The following is a 22,872-nucleotide window of genomic DNA, read 5'->3' as shown; positions in this document are numbered from 1 at the left end:
GTTGTACTCTTTTTACCTTACTATGGTTTTTCCCATTGGGTTTTCCTGGAAAGGTTTTTAACGAGGCAACAAAGACGTTAAGCGGGGGCGGATAGTGTCACCGGCCCCCAAGGGGGAGTGTTATGAAAGTCAGAGAACACAGCGCCGCATAAGTTGAAATTATAAATGATGTGGGGCCCGCTGCACTATTTGCACAGTAGATTTTTTCTTTATATATACGATCAAGTTCGATCGTTTCAAATACACACTTCAATCTTCCCTTCTCTCTCAGATAAACACTTTCTTTCAGTGTTATAATTTTCTACGGGTATAAAATTTTGCCCTTATATAAATTCCTGCGATACAAATAAATTCCAGTTCTTTTTATAACAACATTCTTATTTTATACCATAAAGGAGACTTTTAGTCTCTCCTTTTTAAGCCACATCATCAAAGAGGGGTGGGCATTTCACGACATGTGTCGCCACACCAAGTATCCTTGCGATTTTCGGCTGACGCTTCTCTTATTTCTCTAACATGATTTGGACTTTTTTAAAATTATAGAGATGACCCAAACGTTCCCTTTAGTATCCGATGCTAGCCTAATTTAAAGAATGTGATATGGGTTTTTATTACAATAGATAAAGTTGGCTCAGACATTGTAGAAGCACTCGCCTTTTATTAAAACGAAAAGTTATGATTATTCTATACGTCTGGTTTCGAGCCGTTCCTCAGCCTTTTATTTTTTAGATAATACATTTGTTTAAGTCTTTCCTTATCAATAAATATATTACAACCAAATGAAGGCAAAATCACACATAAAATATAACAGGTATAATGATCACAAAAATAATATCACTTTCTTTCAAGAAATTTTCATTTTCAAATTTATAAGCATCTTTAATTTACTAATACCATAAAATGAATTGTAAATTCATTTAAGAATACAAAAATGCAAAACAAATAAGCCTTCTTCTATTTATTGTTAAAATCTAACACTACAATTATATGAGAACGAAAATTTCACATCCAAACAAACAGAAACAACCCAAAAAAATTATTTAGTCGTTACTGAAAAATTCACCATAACTTATTGAAAACAATCATTTTTAGTAATCTAATAGCTCATTAAAATTGTATCATAAAAATTAAATAAAAAGTCAAATGTAACATCAATTAGACAAAACTGCTTCCACAAAATTAATAAATCAACTATGCACACAGTATATTAGCCTCCAACCCGTAACAAACATAATAATACAATTCATCCACCATATTCGAAAACCAGTAAAGGAAAAAAAAAGAAAACAAAATGGGATCAGCGAATTCAGAAAACAATTATAACTCAGACGAAAGTATTGGTAGCTGTGAAGGAAACTCCTCACACACAGACCCAACCATCTATTTCAGGAACCTCGACCTCCAATATTTTGTAGAAGAGCCACTCACTATGCTAAATAGTTACAAAATTTTAAAGAATGAATTTTTGGCTACTGGCCATCCAAGGGATCACTACATCTAGGGGTTACTTCAATACTTCCAGCACCGCAAATCTATCGAAGGACTCAACCATCTTCGTCAATCTGCAGATGGAAACTTTGACAACGGTACATATATTTATGGTATATTAATGTTGTGCAGAGGCGATTTCGGTGAGGGAAAAAAGTACCTCGATAAGTTATCGTGGGAAACTAATCAAGTCAGAACTGTGCAATGTTTGACCATGATTAAGAATTCACTAAAAGAAATCAGAGTCATTTTGAAGACAAAATATTTAACAAATACAACCACAATGGAACCCCTAACTGATTCCCACAATCATGACATGGACAGTGCATGCGAAGATTGTTATTACTTTAAGAGGATGAACAAATTTGTTGATTACATTAGCACAAAAAAACAGTAAACAAACACATGAATTTACATGTTTCTTTTGGAACGTTAACTTTACTTAACTTTTTACATTATACTATATTTACTTTTGTGCAGCTTAGAACATTGACTTTAGTTAATCTTTTACATTGTACTACATTTACTTTTGTCCTGCTATCAACTATATATTATATTCTTATTATACTAATCTATGAAATCACTTATGGTACTCCTCTTTCGCCTAATCAGATAAAAAATAAAGTAACACGATACTGACAATAACCACTATCAAATGGATTAAACGGACCAATTTTAACTTATTAGAAAACAAAATATACAAAGAACAAAAGATCCGGTATACCCCTAGATTTATTTTATAAAGTTCAATATCCCAAATTTAATTATTTACATAACATAGAAGAGAAGCTAATTAATGTAGTCTATGATGTAAACTCCTGTCTTATATATAAACAAGATATAATGTTTAAAGCAGAACAGAGTAGCTTAAGCTACTCAGCTGTCTAGTGATTTCAATTTTTAGGCCAGATTGCGACCTCAGTGTAACCATCTTCAGTAGCACAAGCTCTAAACATCCCAGTAGTGTTATACGGCATAGCAACTTCGCCATTAGCCGAAACAGCAACGAGTCCACAACATCCTCTCGGTCCGGATTGTTCAACAGCATAAGCCGCTGCTTCGGTTAAAGACAAACCTTTGTATTCCATAAGCGCAGCCACTTCTCTAGCCACGGTTGCACGAATTATATATTCTCCTTTACCCGTTGCTGATACAGCACAAAGATGGTTAGCGTATGTTCCTGCGCCGATCACCGGCGTGTCTCCGATTCTGCCAACCATTTTGTTGACATAACCGCCGGTTGATGTCGCCGACGCTAGATTCCCAGCGCTGTCTACTGCTACACATCCCACCGTTCCTATCTGGCTGTCGCCAGAAACTTCAGGTAATTTTGGGGTAGGCGCTGTGTAATCCAACTGTGGTGAAATGGAAAAAAAAAAACAATGTTCTAAAAATCGCTAGGCCAATTGCTTTTTGAACACCTAGACTGATTTTTTAATAAATCGATTTGATAAAAAACTTTTTATTCATATCTGATTTGCCGACTAGGCGGAGCCGCCTAGACCGATTTTTAGAACACTTAAAAAACTGAGTATATGCTTCAAGAAGACACTGAAACAACACACACAAAAGCTCAATTAACTAACTACCTGGACTCGATTGAACTCTTTGGCTTGCTTTAGCCTTGCAATGTTTTCAGGAGTTACGAAATGGCTTGATTCAACCGTCTCAACGCCCTAATCAAAAGAGAAAGCTTTAGCAGTAGTAAGAGTTTTAGGTAATCTAAGGAAGAATCATTTTGCACACTGACATACATGTGCTCTAGCGAAAGCTTCTGCACCATCGAATCCAAGATAGATATGAGGAGTATTCTCCATGACGAGTCGAGCTACAGAGATGGGATTAACGACGGTGGTGAGGCCAGAGACAGCTCCACATCTTTTGGTTTTTCCGTCCATAATGGAAGCTTCCATTTCAACGGTTCCTTGGGTAGTTAAAACGGATCCTTTACCCGCATTGAAGTCTGGATGGTTCTCAAGTTCACGAACCTTAACCATACAACCATGAGAAGAGACAGCTCTATAAGACTCATCAAAGCAAATGAATCACTGTAAAATTTCAATAGAATGATCTCTGATCAAAGCTTTTGGCGAATCTCAATTATAGCTTTAATGGATAGTTTCAGAGTAAGCAGAAACTAACAACTGTTTCCAATTGATACAAACTAATATATGATGAAATGAATCATAAAACTACTCGATCGATCGAGAGAGAGAGAAAGAAAGAGAGGCGTACGACGAGTTCGGTGACGTCTAATGGATGTCTGCCGGATTTGAGGGCGGAGACGCCGAGATCGAGGCAATGACGGAGGGCGGTCTCGCGAGGGATACGTCGCTCGTCAGGGAGATCGATCGGAATGTCTCCGGCGCCGCCGTGTAACGCTATCGCCCACCCCACCATCGCTAGCCGAAGTTGACTCACTCACTCACCTTCCCAAACACTTAAAAAGCATTTTTAAAAAATCTCTCTTTTTTTTTTTTTTTTACTTTTTACTCTTTTCGCAGTTTATTTATTATTAATGAAACTCTCTTTCTTTGTTTGATTTATCCCTATAGGCATAGTTATCAAGGTTCCTTTTTGTTTTTTTTTTTGCAGATTTTCATGGACATGGCAGTTTTGGTTGATGCATAAGGAGAAATGCTTGACAGCAAAGAGTCTCAGATGAATTCTTACGCTCATAAAAAAAGAGTAACAACGTCACAAAACTATATGTTGACCTTAAGCTGATACACTCTTTAACAAATGAAGCAGGTAACACATTTTAAGACTACCTTCGGGATGTTTTAGATTTTTTTCTTGTTCCAGAAAGATAGATTTTCTATATTGTTAAGGTACTTTTTTATACTTTTGAAAAACATTAATTGAGAATATTTGAATTGATTAAATTTCATTGGTGGAAAGTTATTGGAAAGTTTATAATAAAGTAAAAAATAAATTAAATCATAAACATTTATTAAATTCTTAATAAGCGTGCATACTCTAGAAAATCTTACTTTCAGGAAGGAGTAGCAAGTGATGATGAGTTTTGTGTTGGCAATTATAGGTGTCAAGTGCAGTAGATCACGTGCAATCGGGAAACTCAAGAAAATGAATGTGTATTGCAATTAATCATCATCCTTCTCGTTGTTGTTGCTGTGATCGTTATTGGTGTTCTCAAGCCTTGGCAAAACAAGAATGCTTACATATACTTTGAGTGTCTAAACCGTCCTTTCTAAAAATTGAAAAATCATTTGTTTATGTCCAATTTACTGATTAGTCAGTTATCTACATCAACTTTTAGAACACAAGTACTTATCAAGTAATATACATTATGATTTTATTTTATAAAGTTTAACATAGCAAAGCAAACTATAATGTAAACTCCTTTGTTATTATATATATATATATATAAGCGGGAGTCAGTCTAGTGAGATTTCAATTTTTAGGCCAGATTGCGACCTCAGTGAAACCATCCTCTGTTGCACAAGCTCTAAACATCCCGTTGGTGTTATACGGCATAGCAACTTCACCATTAGCAGACACAGCAACGAGACCACATGTTCCTCTAGGTCCGGACTGTTCAACAGCATAAGCCGCCGCCTCGGATAAGGACAAACCTTTGTATTCCATAAGTGCAGCCACTTCTCTAGCCATGGTTGCACGGATTATATATTCTCCTTTACCTGTGGCTGAGACGGCACAGAGGTGGTTAGCGTATGTTCCTGCACCAATCAACGGAGAGTCTCCGATTCTGCCAGCCATTTTATTGACATAACCGCCAGTTGATGTGGCCGCAGCTAGGTTTCCAGCGCTGTCCACCGCTACACATCCCACCGTTCCTATCTGGCTGTCACCACGGATTTCAGGTTCTTTCGGTGTAGGCGCTGTGTAATCCAACTGTGATGAAATGTAAAACTGAGAATATGCTTCAAGAAAAAACACACATCTCAATTAAACGAATTACCTGGACACGATTAAACTCTTTGGCCTGTTTTAGCCTTGCAATGTTTTCAGGAGTTATGAAATAGGTTGATTCAGCCGTCTCAACGCCCTATCAAAGCAAAAGCTTTAGTAGCGAGAAGGTATTACAAAAGAAAGTAGAAGAATAGTTTTTTTTTTCACAATGACTTACATGTGCTCTAGCGAAAGCTTCTGCAGCGTCGAAAGCAAGATAGATATGAGGAGTTTTTTCCATTACGAGTCGAGCTAAAGAGACGGGGTTAACGACAGTGGTGAGGCCAGAGACGGCTCCACATCTTTTGGTTTTACCGTCCATAATAGAAGCTTCCATTTCAACAGTGCCTTGTGCAGTTAGAACGGATCCTTTACCAGCATTGAAGTATGGGTGGTTCTCAAGTTCACGAACCTTAACAACAACAACAGCAGATGGAACTTAACCATAGCTCTATAAGACTCATCAAAAACAAATGGCTCACTGTGAAGTTCTCAATAGAGTGATCTCTGATCACTCAATTCATACAAAGCAAAATAAAACTAACTCATAATTATCAAGCTTGACGAATCTCTATTATAGCTATAATGGATAGTTTCAGATTTTAAGTAGTCTCATGGTGTCTCTAATCAGAAACTAAAACCGCTGACTATATAGATTATTACAAAACTATACAATAAACTGAATCACAAAACTATCCGTTAGAGGGAGGGAGGGAGAGAGGCGTACGACGAGTTCGGTGACGTCCAATGGATGTTTCCCGGATTTGAGGGCAGAAACGCCGAGATCAAGGCAGTGACGCAGAGCGGTCTCGCGAGGGATACGTAGCTCGTCAGGGAGGTCGATCGGAATGTCTCCGCCGCCGCCGTGTAACGCTATCGCCCACCCAACCATCGCTTGCAGGAGAACTAAAAAAATACACACACTCTCACCTTCTCAACTCAAACACTCTTTTAAAACCATTTAATGGACTCGCCACCTGCTCCATAATCATTTTAAAAAATATTCCCAGTGGCCACTAGATTCTTTTCTGATGTAAAAATTAATAGAATCATATAAAACTCTTATTAAATGTTCGTCACATTACACTAATAGTAAACAAATCAGCTAAGTGTGAAACTCAAGTCCGGCCACATTAGACGTCTCATGTGCTTCTTCAAGTTCCATCTTGAAAATATAAATTTTCCGCTTCCAAAACACCCTAAAATCGCCATATCAAATACATATGATCAGTTCTCTCTATGTATAAAATAACAATTTGGTAAAATCATATGTGAGAAAGAAACCAAATACTAGTAATTTGTTTTTTTTACCTCAATGACCTTGATGGCTGCAACCTTATGTACGAGCTCATTGTGGCAAGCAAAGTTTTGAACGCAACTGGGGCAACCACTTTCAGCTGAGCAGCAGCATGCCTTTAAGAGATCAATCGAAGCTTTTAGAAGCTCTGTGAAGAATGGACGAATCTGCCAATCAAAACAAAAAAAAAAATATTTATTTACCCAAAATCAACAAACAATGTATATTAGTTTTTCAAAAACGTGAGTTTCATTTTCATTTACCTGGGCGGATATGCCGGTTCCTCCAGGATGGCGATCATATAGCAATATTCTTGATGGAAAATAGCTACCGTCACTCGGATGCGGACATTCCGGAGCTAAGTCTGAGTAGTTGCAACGCACAAATCTAGCGACAAAGTACCAACAACAAGAAGAAACCAAAGTTATAATCTGCAGTGTAGAGGACAAAACAAGAAAAAAACAAAACACTAGCACGTACAGTGGAACAACATGGAGAAGAGCGTGACAAGCAGCGTGTAAACCAGAACGGAAGTTATCCTCGCCCAATGCTTTTTTTACTGACCCAGGCACTTGAATCCAAACAGCCTATTACACCGGAAAAAGATATTAAGTATGATTGAGTGTATGTACCCAATCCTGCTTAACCGAAACCAAACGGATTGGGAAACCCTTTTTATGTATGTGTGTGTGAGCCTGTGAGGCTAACCTGTGATTGGTAAGAGTAACTTGGGAGTGAGAGACCAGCATCATCATATACTTCATTGGTCTTTTTCCGGATACGGTAAAATCCAAACCAGTCTGTTTTCACACTACAGGGTTGAGCTTGTGCTGTTGTCTTATTCAGTTGATTCTTTGGAGCCTTGAATGCGTAAGCCTGAGAGACAATGAACACGGTAATGAACTAAAAAAAACTATCACACAAGAGAACCACAATTAGATTATGCCAGAAAATACTTACAGTTTCACCACCAGTTACATGGATACATGTGTGATCCCGAGGCCGGGTGTAGTAATCCACGTTTACTAATTTACACAAAGCTATCTTTTCTTTCGTATCCAAAGCCTCGACCAGATAAGTCCTTCCTTGGTTCATATAAATAGCTCCTTCATAGACCTGGAAAAAGGCTTTGCTTTCCTCGATTTCTTCGAGGACATCGTTACTTCTTTTTTCCACTACTCTGTATCTTTCCGTCTCTATGGCCCGGATAGAGATTCTCTGCGAAGGCTTTTTCTGAGAGAAAACGTTGTCCAGCAAAAGGTTTTCAGAGAAAGGAAAACAAGGTTTCGAATAGTAAATTCGGTGTAGTGCTGGATATTACCTCTCGACCAATATAGTTCCATATTCTAGCAGAAGAATCACGGGACGGATCAAAACTTAAGACTCCTTTGTTCTTGAGCAATTCAAGAGTGTTGCTTAGGCCAGAACCAAAGTGGTCTCCATCGTACTGCAAACTCAATGGGTGCTCATGAGCAGCACAGGCCAAATGCTGCGCAACGACCTGCAAGAAGCAAAGTAGAAAAGCACGTCGGTATTTGACAGTCCGCAGAAGAATCTAAAAAGAATACAATTAAAGATCACACATTACTAACCTGTTCATTTTGAGAATCAAGATGGCAACACTCAATTGGACTGCGGAAGAGCTTGTTGGGGAATTTCATGAAGTATTGGTCAAGGGGACCGTCAAAGGCTACATATACTGCAAGGGATGGCCTTTCTCGTCTTCCAGACCGACCTGCTTGCTGCCATAGACTGAAAATTCAAAAGAGATCAGTCATTATCAGCTGCAGCTTATGGTATTTTCTGTTTTTAAAGGGAAGAGAAAAGAGCCGAGCAGACTGATGATTTACCTGGCAATACTACCGGGAAAGCCTAAATGCAAAGTTACGTCTATGTGACCGACATCAATCCCCAACTCAAGTGCGTTTGTTGCAGCAATACCACAAAGCTTTCCACCGAATAAGTCACCCTCTATTTTTCTCCGATCCTGCAAAATATCAACTTCTTGATCTAGTCAAAACAATCCATCTACAACAACAATTAAGTTCTTAAACATTAAAAAGGAGATGTACCTCAGCAATGTAACCTCCACGATATGAAGATATAGCTTCAACAAGATGAGGAGCAGTCTTAGCGAGAATATCACGCCTACAGCATATTTTGCAGATCTTAAACTCCATCAACATTTTTATATAATAAAAAATAATCGAAAAGCCTAGAGTGAGAATTTTAATTGCTGATTTGCAAGAGAACTTACGTAAAACACAATACAAGTTCGCAAAGTTTGCGAGATCGACAGAAAGCAATGCAGCGTAAGCCATGCTGAACCATCTCTGCGAAAAGGTGTGAAACTTCAGAAAGTGGGCTGCAAAAGAAACGAAATAATAACTAATGTCAGCTACAGATTGATGAGCACAAATTTTATCTCTTGAAAAAATTACCTTGATGAATTATCTGCAGCATCTCCTTTACTATTCTTGTCGTTCGAGCTTTCTTCAGATTTCTGTAATACAACAGATAAAAGAAATAAGGAGTAAATAAAAAGTCTCAGAGTTGGTTCAAATAAATCAAGATTTCTGAACCATACAGTTGTTGGGGGGGCTGAGGGATTCCACAGGACAAATAGCTTTTTGGAGGAAGGACTTCCATCTTTCTCTATCAGCTCGAGCTCAGATAGGTTTGCAAGCTCCTGCACCATCAACAAGCCATGTTTTGATCCCCGTTGCAAGGATTTTGACAAGCAGATACTATACCAGATAATCAGTAACGTAGGCCTACCATGCAATGTTCTCGAGGATTAGCAGATGTTGCAGTACAAAATATGAATGAGGGACTGACGCCATATACTGGAAACAAGACATGGTTGGTCAGCTAAAAGTGTGCATATGCAAAATTTGTAATGGAAACTATTGCTTTGACCATGTGATCAGTATTGTCACCAACCATGAGAGCAGATGCGGCGTAGTCTTCTCAATATAAGAGCTGTGTGGCAGCCAAACGCTCCCTTGTAAGTATGGGCTTCATCGACTACAATGTACCTAATATGTTCAACGTAAACTCGACTTTAAGTCAGGGATTATAAGCAGGCCTTGTTACTCTCTAAACCAACCATTTCTTGCAAAGACAATAAAGAAGCTAGTCAAACTTAATATGAGAAGAGAATTTGTTACCTAAGGTTTGACAAAATCCGTCTGAATTGCCCATGGAGAGGCAAGATTGACATATGTAACATATCAGGATTTGTGATCAGCTACATCCATATATATTCAATAACGCTGGTTAGTGAAATATGTATTTGGGAATTCAGATAAGAATGATTTAATGAATCACTATACTATTGGAAAAAGAAAGACAGTACGAACTTACCAGTCTACCGTTATTCCTCAGCCATGTTCTATCCTTATAAGGGGTATCACCATCGTACACCCCCATATTTATGCTAGCTTCGTATCCTTTTATTAAATCTGACAACGCTCTAAACTGATCCTGAGCTAAGGCCTATACAAACCAAAAGTGAATCAGTTTCTATCCTAGAAATATCCAAAATTAATGAAATTTCAAAACAGAAAACGCTTTAGAAAAGAGACGAGCTGAGTAACCTTGGTCGGAAACAAGTACAAGGCACAAGCATCTGTATCAATGGTCAATTTCTCGAAGACTGGCACGTTATAGCAAAGCGATTTTCCACTGGAAGTCATGGTCGCAACGACAACATTCTTCCCAGACAAGGCTGCTGAAATCGATTCAGCCTGATAAAGAAAAAAAGGAAAAGGTTCCAGCCAAAATGAAATCCATAGACTAAGAAATACATTACAAGATAAGAGTACCTGATGGCTGTATAATGTATTGATTCCAATCCGCTTCAAGGCAGACTTCGTGATTTCTGAGAGCTCATCTGGTATTTCAACGTAGACAGCTTTCCGAGCATTGATATCTTCAACATGAACTATCTGCGACAGGAAAAGTTATAAAAAAAAGTAAAGCTTTGTGCAAAGCTCTTTAACTAAGAGAATGGAGATTTGCTCGCAACCCAGACCTAAGAATTCGAGGAAGTACAGAGTAAGAGAGTAAAAGGGAGAGACTAAACTACCTGTCCTTTAGATCCAAAACCATTCCTGAGATGTTCAACCATCTCCAACGGTAGCAATGAATTTGTGCCCTGTTAATTGAAATAAATATATTTAAAAACCTAACAACATGTCTACAGATAATCAGTGGTTACGTATCAAAATAGAGTACAGCCCTTCAAATACTAAGGCTACAAACACTGACTGCTGTTACATGTGGACGCAGTAAGAAGATATCCAAAAGGGACAAAACCATTGTCAACAAATCAACTGCGCGACCGTTAATCAAAAAGCGTGAACTCATACATAGGTGTTCATTAAGGACCTCTATTTCTAGAACGAGCTAATAACAGAATAAGTACAGCGTCAGTGTCGGAGCAGACTCTTACACGACACGACTTCCGGGATGAACGAAAACTATCTTTTCCAGTCTGTCCATCGTCGACACGTGCACTTTCCCTGGCGAAGATAAGCATATCCTCCAAGGAAACAGTTACTCCCCTCTTACATCGATTTTTCAACTGTAAATCAAATATACTTTAAAAATCAAATAATGCACAATTTATGCTAGACCGAAGTGATGGAATAATGCTAGTGCATGGATGCCTAAGATGTGCCCTTCATCATAATTTTGATAAGTTTACACCGAAAGAAAAGGTTGGAGTAATAAACATACCGTTAGCGACTTGATGGACTCCCACAATGCAGCCTTAAAACAAGTCTCCCGCTTTTTAATAGAACTAAAGACCTTTGAAAGTGGAGTTTTCTTCAGACCTATATAACAATGATTTGAAACAAACACTATTAAAACCTTGGATTAAGAAAGTATGTATTTTTTTAATCTGAAAATTATACCTTGTTTCTCATATTTTTCACCTGCATCTGTTTCAAGAAAATCAGCTATAACTATAGCATTCTCATAGTTAGCAGCCTCAAATTCATCAGTGACAACCTTCACTACCTACAACAACCACAGTGGTTACATACAACAACAAAAAAAAACTCATTAAATAGGTAGGATTGTCTACAAATATCAACAAATCACCTTGGGGCATAAAATTGAAAGATTCTTAACGTCTTCTACACCGACACGAACTCCAGACGTTGCTAACCGGGCAAGCGAATCCTCCAACCGGTTAAAGTACAACTTTTCTCCAAGTGATTCAATAAGAGACGAAAAGAGGTTCAAAAACGTGAACGTCTCCATCGACAGTTTCACCCAATCTGGACAAGAACACGAATAGCTACTTGTCTCCCTAGACATCAAACACTTTCCAAACCCTGGAGACGACAGGCAATTCCTGGACTTCAAAACCTCAGCAAGCTTCTCTTTGTTCTGACCCTCGAACTCATCTCTACAATCAGACTCCAAAACACCTTTCAAAAACTCAACTGGACACGTGTCTTGGTCCCGTTTTCGTTTCACCCCAACGGAATGATTCTCAGCTCTGGAGAAGCTTGGAGTCAGTGGAGGCTCTGATAAGTCAGGTTTAGGGGTTTGTGGACGTTCCTTCTTAACAAAAGGAACCAAAACCAAAAAATCGCCGCCGTTAACGGCAGTAGTATCCACCCTACTCTTCAAACTCAACTTCGAACCCTAAAAACAGAAACTATTGATGTTAATTTAAACAAGTTACTTGAAATTAGTGATAAAGAGTAACAGCAAACTCGAAATTTCGAAGAATAAAACTTGGAACCCTAGAAGACCCGAGATACAATCAATCACGGAGACTATAACGAGCGTAGGGGATAAGCATTACCTGGAAGAAGAGATTGAAATTGGGGGAGGAAGAAGCGGGAGCGAATGAGGATTTTAGGGCGACCTTGAGGTCGTGAATCGTCCCGTTCGAGGGAACCTGAACAATCGTCGATTCTCCGGAGAGTGTGCGGACGCGGATCGCAACAGTGTTTCCGCCGCAGCGACTCTCCTCCGCCATTATCGATCGAATTTTACTGTTGTGTTTGTTTCTCCGTCAACCAAGAATTGATTTTATAGGTTTCGTGAGACGGTGTCGTATTGACGCGGCGCGATATGGCGCGGAATTTTACACGGATAATTGATTCGCACGTGCGAGCTTATATATGATTCAGATAACTGTGAGCCCAGATTTTATTTTTGAACTAATTAAGCCCAATTTCAATAATTCCATCACACGCTACTATTTAAATATTTTCCTGATTTTCATGATAACTTACGGCTGTGGCATTGTACAATTCAAGTTTAGACCTTTTTTTGTTTCTTCTTTCCTCTTAAATTATCTTAAGAATATACATGATACAATTTGTTTAATGTTCCCTTTGAAGATCATATAATAAACAAAACCATATAGATACAAGCTCAAATGATAACAAAAACTCGAATGCATTCGTGATTTGGTAGAAACCATTACTTTCTGTTTGTTTTTCTCCAATTTTTTCATGGTACAAATCCACATACACCTAAATAAACTAAATCCTATAAAGAACACATGAAGATGATTAGTATTTAAAGGCTAGTGACTGCAAGTAGGCACGAGCTTTAGCAGCCATTGCTAGAGATTCCTCATCTTCTCTTTCCTTTGCGGTAGTCACAGCTGCAACATAACCTTGTCTTGCATCTTCCATTTTCCTCAGTTCTGTTTCATCCACATCATCCTGGTTTTTAATGTAGTTGCAATAGTTAGATGTGACTTCCAAAATAAAAGGGGGAAAGACAGATGATTGTAGTTGTTTCTTGACATACCAGATATGGAAGATGATCAAATTGGTATGGAGTTGCATCATAATCCATGTCGTGTTTTTTGGATTCTGTTTTGGCCAAGGTTTCAAAAACCTGTGTGAAGGAAGACATTTCTCCTTCAACAGCATCTAGCTGTTCTTGAAGCTTGATTGCTTTCGTTCCTGTTGTCTTTGCTTCCCATTGGGTCTTCTCAAGAGCTGCTTGTCTATCTGCAAGTTTGATCTAGTGAAAACAGCAAAAACAAGCGATTAGCATTTGAAGATGGTATATGATAAAAAGAGAAAATTTATAGAAACACAACAGAAAGGGTGTACCTTTGTGTCTGATAATTGTATCTGCATAGACTTGATCAACGTATCCCTTTCAGCAACCAACCCTCTGGTTTCTTCAAGCTTCATCTGTATCTCGTTTAGCTGATTTTTCTTTGATATCTCCACCGACTTTAAAACCTCTTCTTTCTCTGATAGTTTCGTCTGCAAGTCATTCACTTGCTCTCTAAGTCTTGTAAGTTCGTCCTTATCTGCACCAGCTGCGTTTTCGCCAACTTCCTTAGCATCGCTCACAGCATCGTTATTTCCCTCAGCGTCTCTCTTCTTTCTTCCTGGGACTGCTTGAGAAGCGTTTCTTCCCTTTAAATCAAGTAAATGCAAATACAAGTTAAAAACTGATACAGCCGAGCCTTTAAACTGATACAGTCACCTGGAAACTCGAAACCCACCCATTTAAGTTATTTAACCAAAAACATGAAGCCATTATTATAACATTTACTGCATATGATAAAATTTCAAACAGCGTTGAGTCTATGAACCCTTTTGTGTATGTATATAGAAGAACTTATCAAGCCATTAAGCCTAGTTGATATCAACTCATACCCAAAAAGGAAAAGAGAACAAAAACTAGTTCCATATAAAAGTAACCACCAGTGAAAATTCCAAGTGTGAACCAAAGTAAAAGTCTTGTAACCTATGCAACCAAACCAAACCAAGCAATGGTTCATACTATAAGAGTTACCAAAGATGATAATAGATGGAAACAAGCAAACTCACCCTTCTGGACAAGGATTCTTTGGAAGGCATCTTAGTGTAGACCATTGAACCTCTCCTCTTAAACGAACTCTTTTCTTTGTGTTCCTATTTAACGTTCAATGAGATGAAAGATATTAAAATTTCAGCTTAAATGTGAAACAACCTAACACTCTTTATTATCGTTAATAAAAAATTCCAAACCCAATATCTCCAAAATATCATCACTTTCTCTCACATTTCCACAAATCTCCAAAATTGAATCTATCGAAAGGTCTAAAAATTGCATCTAATCGATCAGCCAATCTTCAATTCCCCCACACGAGCTCCTTCGGCTCAGCTTACTCGAGAGAGAGTTGAGAGATGAATAGGTAGAGAATGTTATATACCATGAACTGCTCGATGAGGGGAACCATCTCAACGAGATCTTTCAAAAGACGCCGATCCAGATTCTCGTTTCCAGAGTTCGTAGCTGCGGCTGCGCCGGCATCAGATTGGTGATGAGGAGGCAAACGGAGGAGATCGTCATCAGCCGCGAGCCACGAGCTATCATCCCCAAATCCAGAATCGCTTAAATGCTGCTGCTGCTGCTCGTACATCTTTCTCCTCCTTCTTGCTGAATAGATCTGCTTCAGTTATTAGTCTTCTACGCCACAGTTTGAGCAATGAGAGAGAGAGAGAGAGAGAGACGAGGGAGAGACTTTAATAATTTTTAATTTCTTTTTTATCTGTTCTCCAAATTGTTCATCTCCAAGTTGGGGATCTCATATTTTTTCTCCAACGTTCATCTGAAACTACCTACTTCAAATGACTAATATGCCCCTCATCTTCTCACACTTTTTCCCTTGATGCTTTGATTTTGAATTATTTCCTTTGAAAGCACCATTCCTTTTTCTTCTGCTCCCTTGTTATATATCCTTTCTTTCTTTGGTTTGGAAAACGACAAATTAATTTAGAATCATGTATTAAGATTTCAAAATTACTTTTACTTAAAACTCAATAAATTAGAAAACACTTCTAATGGGCCTTAAAATATGTGTAAATTTCATTGGAAAGGGAACATAGGCACTATAGTTTTATCTTTTCTGGTAAAATGTTAAATTATACAAAAATTTTAAATTTTTTATAGTGATTACAAAAAACTAGTAGCAGAACGTAGAAACTAAACTAAACAATAAACAAAAATTGACTCAGCTAAACATGCTGAGACCAAGCGAGCTAGAACAGTTGAAGAAAAAATATCTGATTGCCACAGAGCTTAAACAAGATCAATTCAAAGGCACTATAGTTATGTTAAATTATACCAAATTTTCTAGTTTTTGACAGTGATTACAAAGAGACTAGTAGCAGAACGTAGAAATAAAACTAAACAACAAACGAAAAATGACTCAGCTAAGCATGCTAAAACCAAGCGCGCTAGAACTGTTGAAAAAATATTATCCGGTTGCCACGAGCTTACAAGGTCAATTCAAAGGCACTATAGTTATGAATTTCAGATAATACAATTCAATTAGTGCGTCGTCGTCCATTCAATAATCAAAATACAAAATATAAAATGAGTTTTGATAACCAATACCAAACAAAATGTATAACTCTTAAGAAGAATTGAGAATTACTGTCTAAAATGCGGTTAGCATAACCGGGTGTCAATAGTCTTAGGCCTCATAAGAGTATGGACCCAGGAGATAAAACATTATAAGACTATAGTTTTGAATGTACATAAGAGAAAAAAAAAATTAAGATCGAATATATCTCTATAATAATTCGAAAAAAAAAAATCCTTTTTGAGGTAAAGAAGAGAGAAAAAAAACAGAGGAATCAACTTTGGGATTATACCCGATGGTAGTGCTGCTTCTTTTTTTTTTTTTTTTTTTTTAACCATATGCAGAGTATGTTTGGTCATAAAATTTAAGATGTGAAAGGAAGATAAGAACGTTATCCTCTGCCCACCATTAATCTAACTTTAAGAAGAACAACAATCTCTTCGGACCCTAACTTGCTTTATGAAGCCAACATATCGTCAAAGATTTCATTTCTTTGGCAAAAAGTTACAAAACAAGGCTTGGTATTTGATCTACTTGTACATAATTATATTTCTATTGCAGTATGTAAGACCCGGGGCAGCCCCTATTCCTGGAAGTGTAGCATCTGCTGCAGGTCAGGTTCGTCCTCCCGCCAACCTTGGTCCTATGGCTGGTCGTGGCAGAGGAGATTGGCGTCCAATGGGAATGAGGAATGCTTCTGCTCAGCCGTTTTGGTTGCCGAGTTTGCTTGGGTTCATCGTTTCCGGTAGAAACTAATCCACGGGGTTCATGATCCTATCAGTAGTAAGCAAAACGAAAAACTGTTAAGCATCAATGTGGTTTGAATTTTAATCAAATAGTTAAAAACAAAGAACCTTGAAGGAAGAGGACTGTTTAGCAAGCTCGATTTCCACGGAGATGCTTGCTTTCGTTAAGTCCACTCCTGAATTCTCCAATGCTTCTCTTAGTGTTTTCGCTAATCTGCTCCACACAAAGAAAAAATAATTAGATTTTCACTTTTCAACTGTTACAAGATCAAATGAGTTTCAAGTGAGGAGTGATTTAAGTTTTACCCTTGTGAGTAAACACTTGATATACTGATGTTACCCGCATGAACTTCCTCATCGCCACCTTCTTCTTTCAATGGCTGAGTATGAGTCCGAGAACTATGGCTTGGCTCTAAGGTCTCTGATGCTGCGACTCTTGTGTGCAACTGATTTACGGGGTTACCCGCAATTACAGGAGAGATAAAACTGTTGCTTTGAGCTGACAAAGGAAATGCCCCGGTCGCTGGCGTTGCTCGGTTCAGTGTTTCTGTACGGTCTATAACAACGCCTTGTGTTGTTCCAAGCACCGGCACCGGAATGTTATTCTTCTCTTCTTCCAATTTTGGAGCAAAAGCAACGGTTCCTTCAGGTACTAGCTGTTGGTTGTTTCTTTGCTACAATGTAAAACAGATCACACAGGTTGACATTACATGATTTGTGTCTGCTTTCAGTTTTAAATCGGTAAAAATGAAGATTGAGGTATGGTTTGAAAATGCGATTATATTAATTTACCCAATTCAATAGCTTGGCAGGTTCGTGATTCCATCCTTGGTAAGGAGTTTCGTACTTGCTTGTTTTCTCCTGTAAGAATTGAATATACTCGATAACCTGTATGAAATTTCGAAATTTGGAGATTAGAAACAAAATGAGAATGATCTGTTACAGGAAATTTGGCGAAAGAACGATGTTTATACCTCGAGCAAGAAGGAGGCCTTGTCCCGCTTTTGGTCGCTGTTAGGTATTAGTTGTCTCAACATTTGAAATCTGCAGAGAGATCCATTAATGATGTTTTGATTAGTCTCTCATCTCTGCTATGCTTTTATAAATCCATTCTGAATTTTGCTACATTTTGAGTAAATTATACCTATCATTGATCTTGCTCCTCCTCCGTTGTTCAGTAGCAGAATGTTTGGACCTAGGCGTGTTCAGCTTTTGATCGTTACCAACACCTCTCGCCTCTGCTTTTACCCTCAAATCTACATCAACAAAATCAATCAGAAACTAAGCTGTAGCAAATTAGAAAATGTCACGTTGATGATATCTGATTGAATTCAAACCTCTATGGATCTGGCTAGTGGAGGAGCTTTCTTTCTTCGTGACAAAATCTTCTTCATCGTCTAAATCATCGTCCTGTGAAGTTCCTTTTGCTGATCTTAGCATGTCCATGAAGCTCTGGCTCTTCAGTCCAGACCCTCTGCAACCATAGTAAGACTTTATTTGATCAGCCTTTTAAGTTCATAGACCGTTAATAAGGGAAATATACAGAGATGGGACTAACTGAGAGGATGAGCGAGAACTGAAACCGCTCAAAGGGGTATTTGTCAAAGACTGTGACCTTCGTTCTACCGCTGGCCACTGTCCCATAGTTGCTGCACCATCAGCTAAACAGTATAAGAAAATATCACTTTATGTGGTTTCTAAAACACCTGTAAAGCAGTTTAACTAACATCAAGATTCGATTTGTCTTGTTACCTCTGATGCTAGCTCTCTCTCCAGCATTATTCTCCTTCCTTGTCTGTCCCTTCTTCCCAGAACCAGATTCATCCCATAAAGTGAATCCGCTTGCTGCAGCAGCGTATGAGCTGCTATTAGAGTTCGAAATCTCGTCCACAACGTTTCTCTCATTACCACCACCCGCTTGTGCAGCAGCAGTGAACATCATGGGTGGTGACAGCTCCGGCTTAGGAATCCTCTGCTGATTATGAAAATAAGGAATAGGACTTATCGTGTACGTTCCTATTCCACCGGGAAGAACGTGTTGCAGCGGTGGAGGCGGTGCAGGCGGAGGTGGCTTCTCAGAAGCTATCCTGGTTGTGTCAACCCTACTCGTCTCTTCCTTAGCACCAACGCAGTCTAACGGCTGTAGAAAATCATGGGTTTTCAAGTGGCTACCTGCTCCATGTTTCATCAAAAAAATTCTATAAACCATATACGCATATACATTCACATTGTTTAAACCGGGCGTACACACACGACCTTATCATAAATTGTTATAAAAGTAGTTACGCGACCATATAGTTAAACATGTGGCAGTTATAATTATTTAAATCCCCTATTAACGGTCCCTTATTGTCTGGGGCTTTGGGTCCATTAGGGGCCCAATGAGATAGCAACATTGTGATCCATGATTCGTCTTTAAAGAGGTGGTCAGATCAGAATAGATGCACGCGCGGAAAAAACTTAAGAGAATCTTTTAATGAAAAGGGCAAAAAGGTAAATTAATACCTTGAGAAGAAGGTGGTGGTGTAGGCTTTGGATCTGGCTGGAGAGTTGGGTGACTGCAGAGCGATAAAAAATCATGTGTTGGTTTTCTCCCTGTTGAAATTCTTCTAAAATCAAAATTAAAAACGAAAAAAAAAAAGAATAATAATAATAATAATAATCCTATTGGAAGTTGAATAATAATAAAAATTAAACTCTTCCTTTTTATCTATTTTAAAATTAGGGCTATGTGTGTTACCTTGAGCTTTGAAGGGACGAGGTTGAGGAAGCTCCATGAACAACGACAGCTTCAACGGTTCTTAGATATTATTTTTTTCAAAATAACTCTATGCGCGGTGAATTATCACGATTATCTCGGACGCAAATTTAAAATTATAGAGAATTCTGTAGCTAGCAACTTAGATCTGAGAATTCAACAGATGTTTCGCTTCTCCGTCGCTTGTGGAAGAGAAATTGAGCTTAGAATTCAGATAATTCTCCAGTTCGACGAGATTTACTGAAGAAATCACCGAAACAAACGGACTCGATAGATCTGTCAACGAAATTGCAGAGAGATTCGTAAGTTTAACCATAATTCAGCAAAATTCAAGCTCAAACCAACAGAATTTCGCATAATTCAAGTCAACTCGTGAGCATCGAGATCGATAAACTGGATTCCAAGTCAAATCTAAATCAACGACAGAAAGAAAAAAAGCGTACCTTGTCGATAATGAAACAACGACGGCGAATTGTGGTGAAGCTTTGGATCTATTAAGCCGGAGCAACCGAAGTTCGAACTCCGAGACGCAAACTCTTCGATCTGATCGGGGTAAAAAAAAAGATCAGCCAGAGAGCTCTCTCACTCCCTCACTTTCTCTCTCTCTCTCTCTCTCTCTCTCTGTTTTGAGAGGTAATGAAAAGGCGGAGATCTTTTATACACTCGTTAATAACGTTCCCCGTTTTAACAGCAATACACTCCGTTTAAACGACGTTAATTCTAACGGTGTCACGTGGTTGATGGATGTCTAGTTAGTTTGCTTTTTTTGTAAGTGTATCGGTTTTATCCGTTTAGCGGCGCTCAAAAGTACATAACACACATCCACAGACAACAACAAAAAAGTAATCTGTTGTTTTGGTTTAATCAATGACTGTGAAGTATATATAAAAAATTTGTTTAATGCAAATCCCATATGTATTAATACACAAATATTTAAAAAGTTATAACAAACTGTTTGTGTTAATTAAAAAAGTGCATTGCTGAATTGTCACATAATTAGAATGTTAATTTTGCTTATGTGGCGGTTTAAGAATAAGAATTTTGTTTGTCTAAAATTAAATTGCTAGGAAATGTTATATTATAAATTATGTTTATTATTGATTTTTCATTTATCAAATTGAAATTATTATATATTATTTTTTAAATAAAACCTACAAAATTATATAATGTAATTAAGATATATATGACAATTAATTATTTTAAATAATAAAGATTTGCTAACAATCTGTATATTTTCTATCATTTTTATTTAATTATGTATTATTAAAATAAATTACATAATTACATTAATCATATCATAAAAAATTATATTTTTTTGCATATGTTGTATTTTGAATTTTTCAAAACGAGCATAAATTACTAAAACTGTTAAAAGTCTAATATAAACTTTTGTGATCAAGGTTTAATTTTTTTCTATAATAAGATATAATGATTATAAAATGATATGAATAAATAATTTTATTTTAATAGGTGTTTATGTTAATATATATATATATTTCATATCGTTTAAATTAAACTATAAATCATATGAAAATACATACTTATATTTTGATATCTGCGTTGAACATATATTGAAAAGTTGATATTTTAATTTTGAAATTTTCATTGTTTTTTTTAATGATTATAAATTATTAAAACCACTAAAAATTCCACATTAAAAAAAATTGTTGGTGTAAAATTTTGTCACACAAATATGCAAATAATCATAAAATCATATGAGTAGAAACCTCATTTAATGAATATTCATATTAAAAATGAACTATATATCTATGCTAATATCATTTAAATTTAATATATATCGATTGTTTTGATTTATTTACCATAAATAATTGCGAACAAACAAGAACGGTCGTTTTATTTATATGCGCACGCCTGTTTATTACATAATAGTAACTGATTTCTTAGTAATTAATATATAATTATTATTTTATTATTTCATAATATTCTAAAAACATAAAATAAGTAATAAAAATAAAATATTTATTCTGCTCAAGGTGCGAATCTTCTAATAATTTTAAATCTAAAATATTTTCCAAATCTGAGGTCAAAATAAAATAACGAAATGAAAATAAATTCAAAAATCAATATTTATATCGAGCAATAACCAAAATGAAAAAATTGACACAAAAATGAGAAAAAATATTAAAGATAGATAGGATTGACATGTGAACGTAAACTTCTCATAACCATAATTAACTTTAAAATTGTTAAATCATGATATAAAATCGAGCTGCCATAGTTTCATTGTAACCAAATAGTAGGGGTGAGATTCTTCGGCCTAAACATTAGGTTCTTATGCGATAAGTGATTTTTGAACCTAAAATATTTTTAAAAATGAGATCAGTTCATCAGCAAACAAATTATGTAATTAACAAAAAGGTTTTTAAAAAATTGTTTAAAGGAGAAAAATATTTATTCGATCAAAAATATAAATTTTATTTTTCCATACGATATTTGTTAAATAATTTTCATATAAATTCACCATGCGCAAAGCAGAGGTCTTATTCTAGTTTACTTTAAACGAGAACGAAAGGAAATTTCTATTGCTTATGGAGTATAGTTTTAGTTGTATACGGTATTTATTTTTACAAACTGTATATAGTAGCATTTAGTTTCATCGACTCTACCAATTGATGGACATTTTCCAATATTCGTTGTCGGCAAATGAAACTCACATGCCGCTATTAATTTGAACTTTTTATAGGCATGCATTCGCACAACATATGTTCATACTAGGGGTATACCGGCGCTACGCGCCGGGTTCGGATCTTTTGTTCTTTGTATATTTTGTTTTTTAATAAGTTAAAATTGGTCCGTTTAATCCATTTGATAGTGGTTATTGTCAGTATTGTGTTACTTTATTTTTTATCTGATTAGGCGAAAGAGGAGTACCGTAAGTGGATTAGTATAATAAGAGAATATAATATATAGTTGATAGCTGGACAAAAGTAAATGTAGTACAATGTAAAAGATTAACTAAAGTCAATGTTCCAAGCTGCACAAAAGTAAATATAGTATAATGTAAAAGGTTAAGTAAAGTTAATGTTCCAAAAGAAAAATGTAAATTCATGTGTTTGTTTACTGTTTTTTCGTGCTAATGTAATCAACAAATTCGTTCATCCTCTTAAAATAATAACAATCTTCGCATGCACTGTCCATGTCATGATTGTGGCAATCAGTTAGGGGTTCCATTGTGGTTGTATTTGTTAAATATTTTGTCTTCAAAATGACTCTGATTTCTTTTAGTGAATTCTTAATCATGGTCAAACATTGCGCAGTTCTGACTTGATTAGTTTTC

At 36.8% G+C, this 22,872-nt stretch overlaps 5 protein-coding genes across 5 annotated transcripts; all 5 read right to left on the bottom strand.

The window, feature by feature from the left end:
* Positions 1-2,175: 2,175 nt before the first annotated feature.
* Positions 2,176-3,950, bottom strand: LOC106318953 (isoaspartyl peptidase/L-asparaginase 1). The gene is made up of 4 exons (XM_013757129.1): positions 3,724-3,950; positions 3,243-3,476; positions 3,078-3,164; positions 2,176-2,843 (listed from the first exon to the last, which is right to left on the bottom strand). Exons 1-4 carry the CDS (start codon positions 3,886-3,888, stop codon positions 2,382-2,384), a joined length of 948 nt encoding a protein of 315 aa, XP_013612583.1. The 5' UTR covers positions 3,889-3,950; the 3' UTR covers positions 2,176-2,381.
* Positions 3,951-4,857: 907 nt separating this feature from the next.
* Positions 4,858-6,373, bottom strand: LOC106318954 (isoaspartyl peptidase/L-asparaginase 1-like). Its single transcript, XM_013757131.1, has 4 exons — positions 6,149-6,373; positions 5,600-5,833; positions 5,432-5,518; positions 4,858-5,364 (listed from the first exon to the last, which is right to left on the bottom strand). Exons 1-4 carry the CDS (start codon positions 6,311-6,313, stop codon positions 4,903-4,905), a joined length of 948 nt encoding a protein of 315 aa, XP_013612585.1. The 5' UTR covers positions 6,314-6,373; the 3' UTR covers positions 4,858-4,902.
* A 64-nt stretch (positions 6,374-6,437) lies between these two features.
* LOC106318952 (uncharacterized ATP-dependent helicase YprA) lies at positions 6,438-12,733 on the bottom strand. The gene is made up of 25 exons (XM_013757128.1): positions 12,546-12,733; positions 11,831-12,382; positions 11,641-11,746; positions 11,462-11,559; positions 11,175-11,306; positions 10,809-10,877; positions 10,546-10,668; positions 10,318-10,467; positions 10,085-10,216; positions 9,889-9,968; positions 9,662-9,756; positions 9,497-9,564; positions 9,306-9,407; positions 9,160-9,221; positions 8,976-9,083; positions 8,791-8,866; positions 8,569-8,705; positions 8,311-8,470; positions 8,040-8,219; positions 7,679-7,951; positions 7,427-7,594; positions 7,199-7,305; positions 6,982-7,105; positions 6,733-6,885; positions 6,438-6,620 (listed from the first exon to the last, which is right to left on the bottom strand). The coding sequence occupies exons 1-25, from the start codon at positions 12,720-12,722 to the stop codon at positions 6,576-6,578; spliced, it is 3,477 nt and encodes a 1,158-aa protein (XP_013612582.1). The 5' UTR covers positions 12,723-12,733; the 3' UTR covers positions 6,438-6,575.
* Positions 12,734-13,098: 365 nt separating this feature from the next.
* On the bottom strand, positions 13,099-15,243 carry LOC106315605 (kinesin-like protein KIF15). The gene is made up of 5 exons (XM_013753380.1): positions 14,916-15,243; positions 14,551-14,634; positions 13,819-14,133; positions 13,508-13,726; positions 13,099-13,419 (listed from the first exon to the last, which is right to left on the bottom strand). The coding sequence occupies exons 1-5, from the start codon at positions 15,123-15,125 to the stop codon at positions 13,264-13,266; spliced, it is 984 nt and encodes a 327-aa protein (XP_013608834.1). The 5' UTR covers positions 15,126-15,243; the 3' UTR covers positions 13,099-13,263.
* Positions 15,244-16,622: 1,379 nt separating this feature from the next.
* On the bottom strand, positions 16,623-20,186 carry LOC106315306 (transcription factor BIM1-like). Its single transcript, XM_013753041.1, has 12 exons — positions 20,018-20,186; positions 19,557-19,850; positions 19,322-19,411; positions 18,569-18,988; positions 18,375-18,477; positions 18,154-18,290; positions 17,961-18,072; positions 17,791-17,860; positions 17,609-17,704; positions 17,123-17,490; positions 16,925-17,030; positions 16,623-16,844 (listed from the first exon to the last, which is right to left on the bottom strand). The coding sequence occupies exons 2-12, from the start codon at positions 19,591-19,593 to the stop codon at positions 16,623-16,625; spliced, it is 1,761 nt and encodes a 586-aa protein (XP_013608495.1). The 5' UTR covers positions 19,594-19,850; positions 20,018-20,186.
* Positions 20,187-22,872: the final 2,686 nt, after the last annotated feature.

Source organism: Brassica oleracea, chromosome C9 (genome assembly GCF_000695525.1).
Source record: "Brassica oleracea var. oleracea cultivar TO1000 chromosome C9, BOL, whole genome shotgun sequence".
In the NCBI taxonomy this organism is placed as follows: domain Eukaryota; kingdom Viridiplantae; phylum Streptophyta; class Magnoliopsida; order Brassicales; family Brassicaceae; genus Brassica; species Brassica oleracea.
Note: the sequence above shows the minus strand (reverse complement) of the source record. Positions and strands in the feature narration are given on the sequence as shown.

Excerpts from the sequence above, each read along its gene's own strand:
- LOC106315306 (XM_013753041.1), bottom strand. The coding sequence starts at position 19,593 with ATGGAGCTTCCTCAACCTCGTCCCTTCAAAGCTCAAG. Across the intron at positions 17,861-17,960 it reads AGGAGCAAGATCAATGATAG|ATTTCAAATGTTGAGACAAC; the intron begins GTATAATTTACT and ends ATCTCTCTGCAG. Across the intron at positions 17,031-17,122 it reads TCAAGTGTTTACTCACAAGG|ATTAGCGAAAACACTAAGAG; the intron begins GTAAAACTTAAA and ends TGTGTGGAGCAG.
- LOC106318953 (XM_013757129.1), bottom strand. The coding sequence starts at position 3,888 with ATGGTGGGGTGGGCGATAGCGTTACACGGCGGCGCCGGAGACATTCCG. Across the intron at positions 3,477-3,723 it reads TAGACGTCACCGAACTCGTC|GTTCGTGAACTTGAGAACCA; the intron begins GTACGCCTCTCT and ends TGTATGGTTAAG. Across the intron at positions 2,844-3,077 it reads AAGAGTTCAATCGAGTCCAG|TTGGATTACACAGCGCCTAC; the intron begins GTAGTTAGTTAA and ends ATTTCACCACAG.
- LOC106318954 (XM_013757131.1), bottom strand. The coding sequence starts at position 6,313 with ATGGTTGGGTGGGCGATAGCGTTACACGGCGGCGGCGGAGACATTCCG. Across the intron at positions 5,519-5,599 it reads AAGCTTTCGCTAGAGCACAT|GGCGTTGAGACGGCTGAATC; the intron begins GTAAGTCATTGT and ends TTGCTTTGATAG. Across the intron at positions 5,365-5,431 it reads AAGAGTTTAATCGTGTCCAG|TTGGATTACACAGCGCCTAC; the intron begins GTAATTCGTTTA and ends ATTTCATCACAG.
- LOC106315605 (XM_013753380.1), bottom strand. The coding sequence starts at position 15,125 with ATGTACGAGCAGCAGCAGCAGCATTTAAGCGATTCTGGATTTGGGGAT. Across the intron at positions 14,635-14,915 it reads CCCTCATCGAGCAGTTCATG|GAACACAAAGAAAAGAGTTC; the intron begins GTATATAACATT and ends AACGTTAAATAG. Across the intron at positions 13,420-13,507 it reads TTGATCATCTTCCATATCTG|GATGATGTGGATGAAACAGA; the intron begins GTATGTCAAGAA and ends ATTAAAAACCAG.
- LOC106318952 (XM_013757128.1), bottom strand. The coding sequence starts at position 12,722 with ATGGCGGAGGAGAGTCGCTGCGGCGGAAACACTGTTGCGATCCGCGTC. Across the intron at positions 9,757-9,888 it reads CGGATTTTGTCAAACCTTAG|GTACATTGTAGTCGATGAAG; the intron begins GTAACAAATTCT and ends TGAACATATTAG. Across the intron at positions 7,106-7,198 it reads CTTCTCCATGTTGTTCCACT|ATTTGTGCGTTGCAACTACT; the intron begins GTACGTGCTAGT and ends CTTTGTCGCTAG.